The 14,269-nt window shown below is 44.9% G+C and overlaps 1 protein-coding gene across 3 annotated transcripts in view; it reads left to right on the top strand.

Annotated features, from left to right (window-relative positions):
• PWWP2A (PWWP domain containing 2A) overlaps positions 1–14,269 on the top strand; it is a 38,597-nt gene extending 24,328 nt beyond the window's left edge. For 2 of the 3 annotated variants that reach the window (XM_040604072.1, XM_040604069.1), the window contains exon 3: positions 4,802–7,491. In XM_040604072.1, the coding sequence (XP_040460006.1) occupies positions 4,802–4,815 (14 nt within the window). In that variant the 3' untranslated portion in view covers positions 4,816–7,491. Of the gene's footprint in view, positions 1–4,801; positions 7,492–14,185 lie in introns of those variants that run through there. The other variant, XM_040604070.1, reaches the window with a different exon arrangement.

Genomic DNA, 14,269 nt, shown 5'->3' with positions numbered 1-14,269 from the left:
ACAAGGGCTGAGGATTTCAAGGACATGAATACTGGGCTGACATGGGTGGCTTGCAAGTGTAGAAGCGCAGTCCGTGAGGACGCAGGGACGCTTCATCTTTTGTGACAACTCAGCTCTTTGTACCGTTTGTTCTCTGGGTGGCCAGTCCCTGCTCCGTGTCGTTCTCACAGGGAAATCCGCGGGGTAAGAGAGGTTCCTCCACAGTACAAGGAGAGTAAGATATGTGAGGGCATGTGCGTGGCTTTATTTTTTAGTCACTATATCTGAGGAGCCTAATCTTGTATACTTCTGCCCTAAACCTTTTCTAAGCAAAACTCTGCTATGGATCCAAATAAAAGAATGTAACCCCAATTATATTTTAACTGAGCAGATTAGACATCCCCTAATCAGTTTTCATCCCTTATGGCAATGTAGCCCAAGCAGCCCTCTGAAGTCAACTTCACTGTGACAGTGCAAAGGTTCCCATATTCATTAATTTTGCCAAACATGCAGGTAACAAGTGCATGTTAGTATGTATAGGAACAGTGAGATTCTGTAGTAGTTAGAAACACTCTGGAAATTAATAAAATAACAGGGGGGTTGCCTTCAGATCATAACACCCATGAAAGCAACTGGTCCATTTGCTCTTTCACCTTCTGTTGTCTCAGTTTTCTTCCATTCTATAATCACTTCAACAAAGATTATGATGCCACTGGCAAGGCAGCTTTGTATTTCAGTTTAAAGGCTGTGTGAGCAACCAAGTGGGAACAGTTTTTCTAGTACTTGTAATAAAGAATGAGAAGCAAAATACAAAGAAACTCCGATATATTCCACAACTGTGAGTCATCTGCTTCTCTTTTAAGTAAATGTAATTGCTATAATAGAAGTTCTTGGTAGTTTGACCGTAACGAATGCAGTGTACACACGCAGTTTTGTGTGAAGATCAATAGCCAAAAGAAGGCACAGTCTCATCTGTGTGGTTTTCACCTGGAGGGAAGAATTGGTATCTCATCTGGGTCATGTTCTGAAAAGGGGAGGATTAGCTGATGGTTTTCACATTTTAGAAAGCAAGCAAGTCTAAGACGTGGAAGAAAGTAACGATTAACTGGGTTTGGCTACGCGTTGTGTTGCTGCAATGGCATGTTGTCTGCCTCGTCACACTTTGCATTTCTCAGTATACGAAAAAATCTGGTTTATTACAGGCTGCATAGCACAACAGATGTAAAATGCTAGCTATATGGAATAGATAGTGCCCTAAGCTTGCTTTTTTTTTTTTTTAAAACTCTAAAATACAGAAAGGTCATGGACACCATTAACTTTAATCCATCGCTTCAGTTTCCACTTGTTCTTGGTAGTTACTTGGTCCAGCAAAATTTCATAATATCACTTTGGCTTTAAGCACCAAGTTCTTCAGTGAGCAGTACAGTGTTTGCACAGGTACTGCAAATACCCTGTTGTGCTGTTTGCTACATGATGTGTAATTTCCCTTAAACTCTGCTGGTAAAGTCCAGTTTAAGCTCAAAAAAGTTGATACTTGATTTTTCTGTGAGTTTTTAGCATCTTTTCATGGTGTACTGTTTTCTGGAAAGCAAGAGTAGTATACCCAGTAAGAATTCAGGCAGGCAAGGAGGTTAATTGTTTTCTTTTTTAAACCACTGTCAATTCTTTACTCCTGTTAACTGGCTTTTTTTCTAGCATAAGTCTCAACAAAAGGCAGCATTTTACAGGAATTCTGTTGAAACCCTGCCTTAAGTGAAGGATGTGCTATGCTATCAATTAATCATATGCAAAGCAGGTTAAGGACAATAGTAATGAGCTACCTGTTATTTTATTTCCCTCTTCTATTTGAACACTTAAGATACAGCTTTTTTCCCTGACCTAACCTGATGTCAGGATCTATATGTATTTTATTGGAAAGATCGACACTAAGTTTCTCTTTAGGCTTCCTTCTTGAAGTTTGCATGTCATGATCGGATTAAATAACTTGACAGGTATAATGTAAAGGTAAAAAAAAATATTAAAAAAATAAAAATTTTTGTCTCCTTAAACCAGCAATCCCCAAACATTTTTGCTATGTGGATCATATCTTAGTAGGATGTACTATGTGGGCAGTTCATCTGCTGCTGTGACTGTAGGCACAGCTTTCTGCCTTTGCTGATGCGTAAAAGTAAAATCAGGAAGGAATTTAGTAACATTTTAATCTTTGAAAAGAAGTTTAGTACCTAAAACAACAAAAACCTGAAAACGTGAGCAGGAAGATTTCAATGAGAAACTCACAGATGACATATGGACCAGAGTTAGGGAGCCACTTTTCCAGGAAAATAAAGTTTGTTTCCTTTGTTCTTTTTCCCCCCTTTTTTTTTTTTCCCTTTGCAAAGCTGTGATCTGAGGGAGTGACACTTAACAAGCATGCTTAACTTTTAGTGTGTGCCAAAGTCAGTAAGGAAACTTGAAGTACATGTTTAAAGCCAAGCACATACTGATTATTATTGGGAAATCTATCCCAAACATGTATTTACTACTTAGATCAGCCATGGGTGTATGCACACCTCTTGTATCATTTTTTTTTTGACATGGAGAGGAAATAGGGCAGTGAGGAGAACATACAGTTGTTGTCAAAGGAGCTTTATTTGCATGAAGAAGTCACAATTTTTACTTTATTAACATTAAGAAGTTTGACCTAGTGCTATATTAGGTCTGGGATTAGATATTCAATATCCGTTGGTTTTAGTTTTTATAAACTTGAGATTTTCTGCTGGTAAAACAGAAGACTGGACTATAATAGAGGATGAAACTAATAATGTTTCTGGAGTCACTGCTGATGACGTGTAAATGTCAGTGGGAGAAGCGAAGATCCTGGTGCTCACTAAGGGTGTCCTGGAGTCTCTCAACAGCAAGAATCAGAGGGTAAAAGAGAGCTGTAGGAACCGGCTTGGGCAGGAACACGGGTGTCAGGTATGTTACTAACAGACTTTGCCAAGTGTTGATTCTGAAAATCACTACAACTGCATCGATTGCCAAGTTGGTAGATGGGGAGTGAAAAGTAAAACTGCCTGCCATCAGAGGAGGGAGCACCGGTTAAAGGTTGAAGTGAACTGGCCATCTCCTTAGACCAAGTAGTAGCTGCGTGCACGCTCAGATAACAACCAAATTCTTGTCTCATTTATTCCTTTGCAGATCGCAGCAGCCTGCTGGCTAGCAGTAGTCTCACTGAGGCTTGAGTTTGGAAGTGTGGGTGCTGGAACACCCGGGCTGAACTGTTAGCCGACTTGTTGACATTTCTGGGTCTGGTTCTCTGACATAATAGAAAAGCTTCTCTTTACAAGACTTAATGGATACATGATACTAATTTAATATTAATTTTATTTTGGAGAATTTCTTACTGGTGGTATGCTTTAATACCCAGTGTTGGTTGTTTTGCAGCCTGGAATACTGTGGTGTTCAGTTACCGGCACCAACAGTAAGTACTACTGAGTACAGTGGAACTTTGTCCACATCCTTCTCTTTGTAGAGGCTCTGCAGGTTTATCTCGTGCATCTTGGAGTGGACCATAGCTAAAACAGGTTTAATTAGGTATCAGTTTTCAGTATTATGCCCGAATGAGGACCTGTTGGATATAACTAGCCTGCTGTCAGCGTAAAGCAGCTCAGTGCATCTGTGCCTGGATCTGTTAAATTTCGTAATTAGCACTCATTGCTTCTGTTTCCACTTTCCGAAAATTTCATTCCTATTTTAATTCTACTGCATTGTATAGGATATGAAATGAATTATTTCTCTGTGTTTTATGTTGTGAGCAACAGAGCAATTGAGAAACTCCGTAGTTGCCCCCTTTGTCTTCCCTGCCTCCTCTTGTGGCAGGACTGTTTCACAGACGCCTCTCTCTTACTTCTCAATTGTTTTATATTTTTTTTTTATATTATTCAGAAGAGTTGTCTGTTTAGAAAGAACTTCAGGATGTTCCTGTCCATGGTATGAGTCTTTCCTAAAATTCCGTTGTGTTTTTCACAATGCTGTTGTCAGTACTGGAACATGTATGTGTACCTCTCGGATAATCCTAGCAGTCAAAAACTCAACAGAACGGTAAAAGGAATCAACAAGACTGGCCTGTTGGAACCTTTTTTTGTTCTTCTGAGCGTTGTTGGAGCAGATGATCTCCAGAGGCCTCCAACTTAGATTATTCTAGAGCAGTGTTTTCTCCATGCAACACAAGAGGCAGGTCAGTGCAGACAGTGCGGGCTCTGCACTACTCTAAGTGGTTACTCATGCCGTAAGTGGTGGTCTCGTGCAGCAGTTATTACTTGGACTGCTTCTATCTGCTTTATCATCATTTCTTCCCAGTTCTGTGGAGCAAATGGGAAAATATAAGCAATAACGGAAAAGAAACACAATTAGCAGGTTTATACTTCAGTGCTGCCATGCACATGTTGGTCTTGCATTTGGAAAGGTGTTACAAGGTCAGGTTTAGCTTTGCGTTGTGAACCATACACATCATTGTACAGACATTGTATATTAATCTCCCTCTTTCGTTAGCTATCTTTAAACATCTTTAAAAAAGGAAAATCTCTCTGGATGCTGAAATGGGGTGAGATATAACATAGATTGCTATGGTAGCTCCTCTTAAAATTCCAGTCAACTGAGGAGTTTGTTCACTTGTGTATGTCTTGTGATAATGTAAATTTATTTTTTTTTTTTTGTCTTCTGCACACAATGCACGAAGCAGGTGAACCGGTAACTTTTCTGACCACCTCAGATTTTGCTTACCTATTTTTGCAATATATACTGGAAGACATTTAACCATTTTCCCTTTCTCTCCCCTTTTCAGCTCAGAGACACTAGTCAACTGCTGTTTTTATGGAACCTCACTACACTGCCACGAAGAGCACCAGCTCATCAGGACTGAAAGAAATCTGAGACTGAATTGTCCTATTTTTCCTCTGAAATCTTCACCAAGTAGTAAACATTTTTTGAAGGGGAAAGGGGGTAAATATGTTAAAGCTTCCCCTCTCACCCTGTTAGGGCACCTGTACCTAATGTACATTTTCTTTAAAATTTAAAAAGATGTTAGGAAATATTTTATAAAACTTTTTTGCAATAAATGACGCATGAAATTATTAAAGACTATAAGACACTTACATGCAAGGAACCACTTGAATTATTAGTATGAAGAATCACTGCAAATAACTGGGTTTTTTGTAATGTGACAGTCACGTTTGTATGTTTTGATAGGTGCCAGTGATGGAGCCAATTGCCTGGGAAGTTGACTGTAACTTTTGAACTTTTATTTTAATTCTTAACTTTAGCATTGCAATTTTCCATTCTATGAGGCTTAGTTAGTATTTAGTGCAGGTGTTAGCAGAGCTGTGATCTGTGATCAAAAGCATGTCCAAAATCAATTGTATTGTAAAATATGAACAGTCCTGCTATATGAGACCAATATTTCCCGTAGAGATGATGGAAAGGACAGTGACCACAAATTCCATGTATCTCTGTATTATGGGAAAGCTCCTTCTGTGTGAATATGGTTGCATTTTATTTATGCTATTGTAACACTTAGGGAATTGAGGATTGTGGAATAACGTTAAGAAGGGCTACAACGCAGAGAGCAGCATTTTGCTTATAATACTATATCAAGATGGCAGTCATGAATGGAGAGTGATGAAATGGAATGGCATTTCTATTTCAAATCATGGGTTAATTTTTCCTTTTGACATAAATATTTTTCAGATAGGTAACTAGTAGAACAAAGGTTTTATTAGTGTTTCTGATGGTTGTTCATCTGAGTTGCATTGACTTCTCTGAATAGCTGTAAATTAAAAGAAACAAACCCAGTGGGTTTTATCCATTTTATTCCCCTCCCCCAAAGCCGTTTGGTAAGACTTATTTCAGTGGAGCTTGTGAATGCTGGACACGCTGCTGAAATATTGACTTATTAAATATTAATTTATTTGTCACTAATTATTTGACATTGTGTGCACATTTTCTCAGCAGTATCATTTCTTACAAACTTTTTAGCAGGGCATTTATTATATAACCTGGGAAAATAAATATTTGTTTTGAAGAAATGAAACTGTGCACATCATCTACTAAAAGTCAATTTTTGTCGTTCTATAGAAGTGAAAAGACTTGTAGTAAACGCTTTCCTCCTTACTAATATCCTGATTCAATTGGAGAAATTACAGTGTCTTTGTCTAGATAATTTAAAAACAGAGATACCTTTCTGAGAGGCATCTGTATCAGCACAAAGACAGTTTCACAGCCTTCGTGTATGGAGCCTGAAGTAATCACGTAGAATTTGAAGTCAGGACAGCTCTATCGTTTGGCTTTCATATTGGCAACAGGTTTATGCTTGCTAAACAATCGGAGAGGGGCGAAGTGAGAGGCTGGGACAGGCATCCCCACCCAGGATAGGGGTATCGTGATACATACTGAGGCAGTTCACACTTCGTGCTGGTTCAGTTTCTATTTTTCAGAAGTAAATTCTCTATTTACAAAGCCAGAAGTTAAATACTTACTGCCTACTTCTTAAAAACTAGCTGTATAATGCTGGACAGTAGGTTCAAATTGTACCATTTTCATAATAAACTAAAGCTTTTTTTTTTTTTTTTTTTTTTTTTTAGATTTGAGATTAATGTTTGTTCTACAGTGCTTTTCCTTTTCACCAGTCAAAGAGGATCAGCAGTCTGGTCCTGTTCGTGGCCTGAGACGTGACTACAACTTAGAAAAATTAGACATCCGAGCTGAGGAAAGGGGAGGCGATTTGATGGCGTGTATGTGCTAGCCTTTCACCTCTGGAGACCAAACCCCGGTTCTATTGACAATAAATGAGGGTCTTGGCCTAATAAATTACATTTTTACCTACACAAAAAAAAAAAAACAAAAAACAAAAAACCCAAACAAAATAGAAACCACCAAACAACATGGCACAAACCAGTTTCTGCTCAGGAAAAAGGCCCAGGACTGTAATAGCAGGGTTATTGCACATTGGATTGAAAACTGATTGATGTTGTAAGTAGAAGCCAGTAGTGCCTGCCTGTGTGACATCTTAACCAGTGCTCTTATTTCCTCACCATTGTGAGCACTTGTGCACAGCAGCTGAAATATAAAATAATACACTTAAAGAGAGATGCAGGTCTCTGCATTGGAGAATATGGGTATATAAGCAAATAGCATAAAAATAGACAAGGTAGCTAACTGTATTTGCGTTTGTTTTCACAGAAAGTATTGCAGCCATTTTGTTTGAAACCAGATTTTCATTTTGAAATGAAATTGTCAGGGATATTCTAGTGATAGAGAATTACAGTAATGTATTGCTTTTCACTTTTTTGCTTTAGTTGCTTAATATTTAAGCTTTGCTCCGTGCTACCTTCTTGTCTGTATATTGAATGGTCACTATGCCTCTTTCATTTTGTAGACTTGAATGAGGAAAATATGATTCACCCTTTAAGGTTTGCTGAGAAGTAAATGATAAAGAATGTTGTGTAACATTTATTCAAATAAAGCCTTGATTTTTTTCCAGTGCTCTTTTAAAGGGAAATAATGTTGAATAATGCTTTGATGTCTTAACTTTTCTTGGTTTATTAGTCCTTGACCCAAAAGCCCAAAAGTTAATCCCCCCTGCCCACCCCTCTGAATTAAAGGAAGATTAAACTGAGGTTACTAGTCCACTACTGGAAGTCTATCATGTGGACAAGCCTCTATCCAACCTTACCTTTCACCACAGCAGCCAAAAGATACCAAGTGATGCTCAACCAGCTGGATGCTTCTCACAAGCAATAGGAAAAAACTTTTTCTTGTGTAAATAGCAAGAAAAGATTATGCGTACATTGTAGAGACAGAATCAAAGAAGCCTTGATGGCTCTGTTCTGTGGCTGCGAGTGAGAAGCACTAGGTCCTGGTAAAGGAGGAAGGTGGGTGTCATGGGAGGTTTGTGCCCCTTGCAGACGCGATTCCAGCGCAGTCGGTGAGTGTCCAGCGAGCTGCAGAGCTGGGGGTGAGCTCAGGGCTCCCCCAGCTCTGCTGGGCACAGCACAGCTCGTGTGAGCAGACGAGGTCCTTGCTGTCGCAGCGAGGCACCAAGCTGGGACACAGGACAAGGGCTTTGCCGTGGGCTACCCGCGTGCTGCCTGCTGATCTTTTCTTTGGCTGCTTTTTGCTCCTGTGCTAACGGGTTCAGCCAAGGCTGTCCGTTGCAGGTAAGTGGAACCGGGTATTTCTCATTTAGGGAAGAAATGCCCTGCGCTGAGCTCGTTACCTGGCCATGGTGCCTGCAGGAGCGGGAGCACGTTGTGCTGTACCCGCTGGCTCCTGCGCCGGAGCTCTCCATCTCTGCCACTGTGGCCCAAGGGCCACGTCGGCAAATACTTCCTCAAACCTCAGAATCTGTAGAATTGCACTCTGCCATTAAATAGAAGGTAGCATTTATCTAGATTTTTTTTTCCCCGCTTGCATTTTTATTACTGTAAAGAAAAGATATCCTCATTTTCGTTGCGTTCCTAGGTTAAACAAAAAATAATCTGCTCAGGTGAACTCGACTTCTAGGAAGTTCTTATTTCAAGGTAGCATTAATTTTTTTTATGGTGCACAGTGTGTCAGGAACTATTGGGTGGTACAGAGGTACTAACCCTTTTGTAAGTAGGGTGTTTTGTTGCAGGGACCTGTTGTCGATAGTCAGAAGTCTTTCCCCAAAACTGAATTAACTTCTGGAGTGATGTGATCATGTGCATGTACAGTGTTTGTAGCGACTGTGGTCTTGGCCCTGGGCCTCTGTGATGCTTCTGAAACCAGCTGGTGCCTCCTGTAACTGTGAGTGAACGTCCACATCTGTCTGTTGCTTGGAGCAGAGCTCCAACATACGTGTTTTTCTTTTCCTTCATGGAGTTGTTTCTTATTCTGTCCAGATTACAGGAACTCCCATCCTCTTTCTCTCATTATTCATTCATCCTTGCAGCAGTTCCCCTTGAATTGGTTATCCTCATTAGGCTGTGGTGGAGAGGGGAAATCCTGCTGAAATGTAATTGCTCGCTAATGGCTTTTCCTTTGTGACATTGTGTTGGTAGCGTCTCACTGTGGGAGTCTGCTGGATTTGCTGCGTGACTGCGAAGCCCACAAGAGAGGTTAGCCAGACAGATTTCAGAGTTCTGCAATTACTCCATTGATTAATCTTCACTCCAGTAGTTCGGTGACAAAAGTATAAAAGTAACCCAACCTTCAGTGATGAAGCCAGTCCTACACAATGCCGCTCAGTAATGGTGTTTGCTGCTGCCCTGAAGCATCAAAAGGGTGATACTTAATGAGGGCAAAAGTGCACTGAGCAGCTGCTCTGTGCAGCTCCTGGTGCAGGAGGGTTTTGTCATGGCTTGCCAGCTAAAGTGTGAGAGATTGGGACAAAGAAACGAGATTTCTTTTAGGATGAGACCAGTGGGCAGGTTTCTTAAGGAAACTGGGTAGAGATCAGCAACAGAGAGATGTTGTAGTAAATTCAGACACTGTCACATGCTCATTATTGTTAAGCATTATGTGGTGAGGAGCACAGGGTGAGGGTGGAAGCGGTCACCTGCCTGAAGCCTTACCTGGGGTTAAGGAAGTCACACAAGGGATGCTCACGTTACCTTTGTGTTCCCTGGGCTACTCTTCCTGACTGACAGCATCTCCCCAGGCTGCGAGGCGCGGAAGGGGCTGCTGAGATTTGCATGGCGAGGTCCTTCTCGTGCTTTTGCCCTTCCCGGAAAGTTGGCAATGCCACCAGGCTGGAACGATTCTGTGGTGTGAGGCGTGGTGGTGTGTTGTGAGGAGCACCTGTGGTGCAGCAGAGAACCCCAGCCGCTTTGAAAAGCAGCTCATCCCTCTGTGCAGTCAGAGGGAAAGCAGCACTCAAATGGCCAAATGCTAAGGTGGGCATCGAGGCTGGCAGCAGCGCAGTGCAGCAGCAGCGGCAGCGCCCGCAGGCCTCCGAGCAGCCGCCGGGGCAGAAACAAGCCCATGTGCACACTGGCCGTGGGATCAACTGCTGATCACTGTCATGGTTTTGTTTTGTTCTGTTTTGTTTCTCTTGCTCACTTGTCCTTGCTCAAGTCATGGTAGGTGGATTTGTCATTCTCCCTCTTTGTGCAGGGAGGGCGAGTGGAGGCAGGGCTTTCGGAAAGCAGAGCGCCGTGAGCTCCAGCCTGTGCTGGGTGGCAGTAGGGAAAGGATGATGTTGTTTGCTGGGTCGTACAGCTGTTTTTTATTCGCATTCTGTAGCCTGCTTTTATGATCTGCTCCTGCTTTTCCCTTGAGTGTTTTTGTGGTCTTTGTTTTCACTCCTGTGTTGGGTTTGGAGCACAAGCCATGGGCACTCCATGGTGGGCTGGCTGGACATTCCTGCAGGTGTTTTTGGGTTGGTCTGAATGTGGGGTAAATATGTAAAGCCCAGGAGGGGTAGCTGTAATTTTGAAATCCAGATTTTCAGCTAAGAGCTCCACATCTTAAGATCTTAGGGACTGGAATTTCCAAAAGTGGTTGTCTCGGTCCTTAAATACTAAACTCAGGCTGTGCCTGCTGGAGGGCTCGTCCAAACACTGAAGAACTCTGAGCCATCAGAGGAAGGGGCTGAGGGCTGCAGAGTGCACAGGGATGAAGGCTGGTCCATGCTAAGTATAAGATTCCAGAAATACTAATACTGTTCGGGTGGATATGGATAATCCCTTCGTGATTCACTCAGTTTGCTCTGTTTGCCTTTTAAAAAGACAACATAGCGAATGAGCTGTGAGACCAGGGGCTGGGGTGGCCGTACTTTGTACACCTTTTCAATAACACTGCAAAATCGTATCGGAAGCCATCAGTCCCATCTTGGCTCAGTAAACTCGCTGCTGGCTGCAAGTACCGTGGCCTCAGCTGTATTTGAGCTTGGAGCAGGGACACAAAAGTACAATGCGGCACAGAGAGAGCTGCAGCTTCAAGGGCAGGTCAGGGCTGTAGCCGTAGGCAGTAAATCAGCTTCCAGCCTCCTTCTTTTCCAAAGTTTCCAAATACTGAATTCTTCCTTCCTCAGGTGGAAAAGTGCCCTATGATGGAGTGCCACAGGCAAATGAGCACATGGAAATGTGTCTGTCTTCACTGAGATAAAGGAAGATAGATGCGCTTGTGAGAAGCTGTGCTCAAATGCAATTAGGCAAGCAGAGCCCACCCCCCGCTGCCTCCCCAGGGACCTGTTTTATCACTTGGCACTCGCCAGCACCGATGCAGGAATACATTTAGGAAGCTATTCCAGAGCTACTGCCTAGACTAGATAATACCATCCCTCCTCCTGACATCCCAGTTCACCGATGTGTCAGTCTGCAGGGAGGGTGCTCAGCACCTCCTGCACCGCTGCGCTCTGGACCGGCTGCATCTCACGTGCCAAAGCTAGAAATGGAACGGAAAAACCCACCCAACAATGTGTGTTTATCCCAGATGAAGGGGCACGACCAGTGCCTGGGAGCTTCAAGTCCCATTTACTGTGGCTGGTGGAGGGTCGGGGTCTTGGTCAGCAGCTGCGGGGGACCCACACTTGTGCACCCGGAGACCAGCGCCCACCCAGTCACTGCAGGGAGCTGGCAGATGTGGTGCAGGCTGCACTGGGAGCCAGGACCAGAGCATCGGTCTCTGTCGGGCTAGGAAAGGCAAACCTGTTTCTGCTGCGGCCGCTCAGGGAATACTGGCTTTGTAAATGCTCTTCACAAGAACTGGCAGACGAGAAATAGGCAGGTCCGGGGATTCCAGGCTGGAGTTGTAGCTGCAGATGGTGTGGTTTGCAACTGGGGGGATTACCACCAAACATGCAGAATCAGAAAAATGTGGTTTATTTTAGCTTTCCGTTGGTTTGGGACCTTTAATCTATAAAGGACTTTGCTTTGTCAGGGTAGGCTGCAATGACTCTGGCTGAATGCCACAGCAGCCGAGAGCCTGACAATTTACTGTGCCCTGGCAGCCAAGCGGACTGCCCAGAGCCTCTGCCGATAAAAGACACTCCCCAGCAATTACATCCTTTTGAGCAGGAGGCTGCACAGGTTTAAAAAATCAAGTTGCTGAACAAGAAGACGCTGGGATTCTTCTAAACAGGGAAAGCTTGTGAATGAGCAACTTATTAAGGCTGCACGTTAAATGTGCCCAACACATCCTTACCTGCTGTTAAAAAGAGGTGGCACTTTGATATAATTGGTTCTTGGCTGCAGCAGCCAGCAACAGAGCCTGGCTGTTGCAATAATCTCTTGGGAATAACACAGCTAATTAAAGCCTGGGAACTGGTGACCAGCAGCTTCTCCTTTCTCTCCAGCTCTGTCTGTGCTAATCAGAGGTAGGTGGATGTCAAGGAAGTTTTGTGCTGCAATGTGCTAATCAAGGAAGGAAGAATTCAGCTTCAAAGCTGGGTGCTTGATCAAATCCTAAATATCCCAACACGACGAGCTGAGAGAGATTTCACATCCCTGCGTACTGGCTGCTGGGAGGGATCGGCAGTGCTGTGTACAGTACGTCACGGGCACGGCGTGGGTCCAGTCCCACAGCCCCTTTTCTGAACTCCAGAGCGTTGCCTCCTGCTGCCTCGTGTGGGGCTGGTGTTCTGGGAGACAGATCTTATGATATGAATCAACGGAGAGCTGTTTTTTCATTAAGAGATGCTAAATCCCCCAAGTCTTCGGTGAGGTTGAGGGAACTACAGGTGTTCAGCTCCTCTGAAGGTCAGGCCTTGGGACTCTCACAGTCAGAATCCAGAATTAGCTGCGAAAACCTCCTTTTGCCCAAGCCACCTTTCCCAGAAGCTCTGCGCGCCGGGGGGTTCGGCAGAGCCGTGTGGGTCAGGGTACCCATGTTTCATGCCCCTTGAAGGCGCCCTGCAAGCTGAGCTCATCTGGCGGACCTGGTGTTGTTCTTTTCCTGGGGGAAACTGATGGACTTTGCTGGTTACTCCTGATCTGCCACGGGCCGGGCTGGCCTGTGTTTTATGGCACCTGCCTCAGCTGGGTGCTCCAGTAAGGCCAGTTCAGGGCAAGCAGCTGTACTGGGCGCAGTGCAGCCCACCCCTGCCGCTGACGGTCACAAGTGGGCTGAGCGAGTTCCTTGCTCGATGGAGCTGGACGAACTTGCTAGCAGAGGGCTGGTCCTGCTGGAGACCTGGGAGAAGGGGCAGGAGAAGCGAGAAGCGAGCGGGGCTGCGTGGCCCGGGATGTGCGGTGGCGGCAGCGCAGTTGGGCCCGTGTGGGGCCGGCACGGCCCGTGTGGGGTGGCAGCTGCAGCCGAGGGAGCCCACCCCAGTTTAATGTGGTTTAATGCCGGGGTCTGAGGGGAGGTGAGAGCACACAGAAGCGGGTAGCAGCGCGGCTGTGCCATGCACGCAGGGGAGGGGGACAGGGCCGCTGTGCCAGGAGGCGAGAGCAGGTGGGAAGGAGTAAGGTGGTGGGTAGGAAGAGGGGACGGGGCCTTGCACGCTGCCAAGGGCAGAAAGAGCAAAAAGCCAAAGGGCAGCCACTGCAGGGTGACAGAACCAACCCGGGGTGGTTCCTCTGCTGACCTGGCTGCGATGCTGCGCCGGGTTTGCTCAGAAGGCTGCGTGGCAGGGCGCCGCAGCGTGCGTGTTCGGAGGAAGAGAGCCGAGGGCATTGCCCCTCCTGCTGCGGCGAAGGGACGCCAAATAAACAGGATTTTGACAAGGTTTGTGGAGCCCTTCTCCGTAGCTGTGATTTGCTGAGGAGACGGTAAGACAAGGCTTTTCTGGGGCTGAGTGTTTGCCCTCTCAGGAAGCTGGGTGTACAGCTTGGAGGTTTCCAAAAGACTGATTTTGGAAGCCCTGTGGGTCAGCCACTGCCGAGCACGGCGGTGCAAGCGCCGAAATGCAAGCTGCAGCTCTGAGCCTGGGAAGGTTACGGAGACCCAGCCAGCATCTGCTGCCAGGGATAACCACAGGAAGGAGAACAGATTGAATTACCGAGTACGGGACACTACAGGAACCCTGTGAAGTTATTTATAAGACCTTAGCGTTTCTTCCAATCCCCTGAACAAATGCAGACAGACGCTGGAAAGGGCTGTACTTCACGCCACATCTTGGATTTCTGGCATGGAGATCTCCATCGTGGGGAAGGTTGTTTTGAGCCGCTGAGTCCAGCCCTACTGGGGCAGCTCACCTGCTGGATGTTTTAGTAACGTGGGGTTTACGCTAACCCGAACACCCACTCTGAACCTCCTCTGTGTCCAGGTTTGATCTGGGAGGTGGAGCTGGCTTGAGTGGCGGCAGAGAAGTGGAGGGTGAAGACATCTCCCTTGGGTATCCCACTCCTAT

Source organism: Falco naumanni, chromosome 8 (assembly GCF_017639655.2).
Source record: "Falco naumanni isolate bFalNau1 chromosome 8, bFalNau1.pat, whole genome shotgun sequence".
In the NCBI taxonomy this organism is placed as follows: Eukaryota; Metazoa; Chordata; class Aves; order Falconiformes; family Falconidae; genus Falco; species Falco naumanni.
The sequence above is the reverse complement of the archived record's forward strand: the minus strand, read 5'-3'. Positions and strand labels throughout refer to the sequence as shown.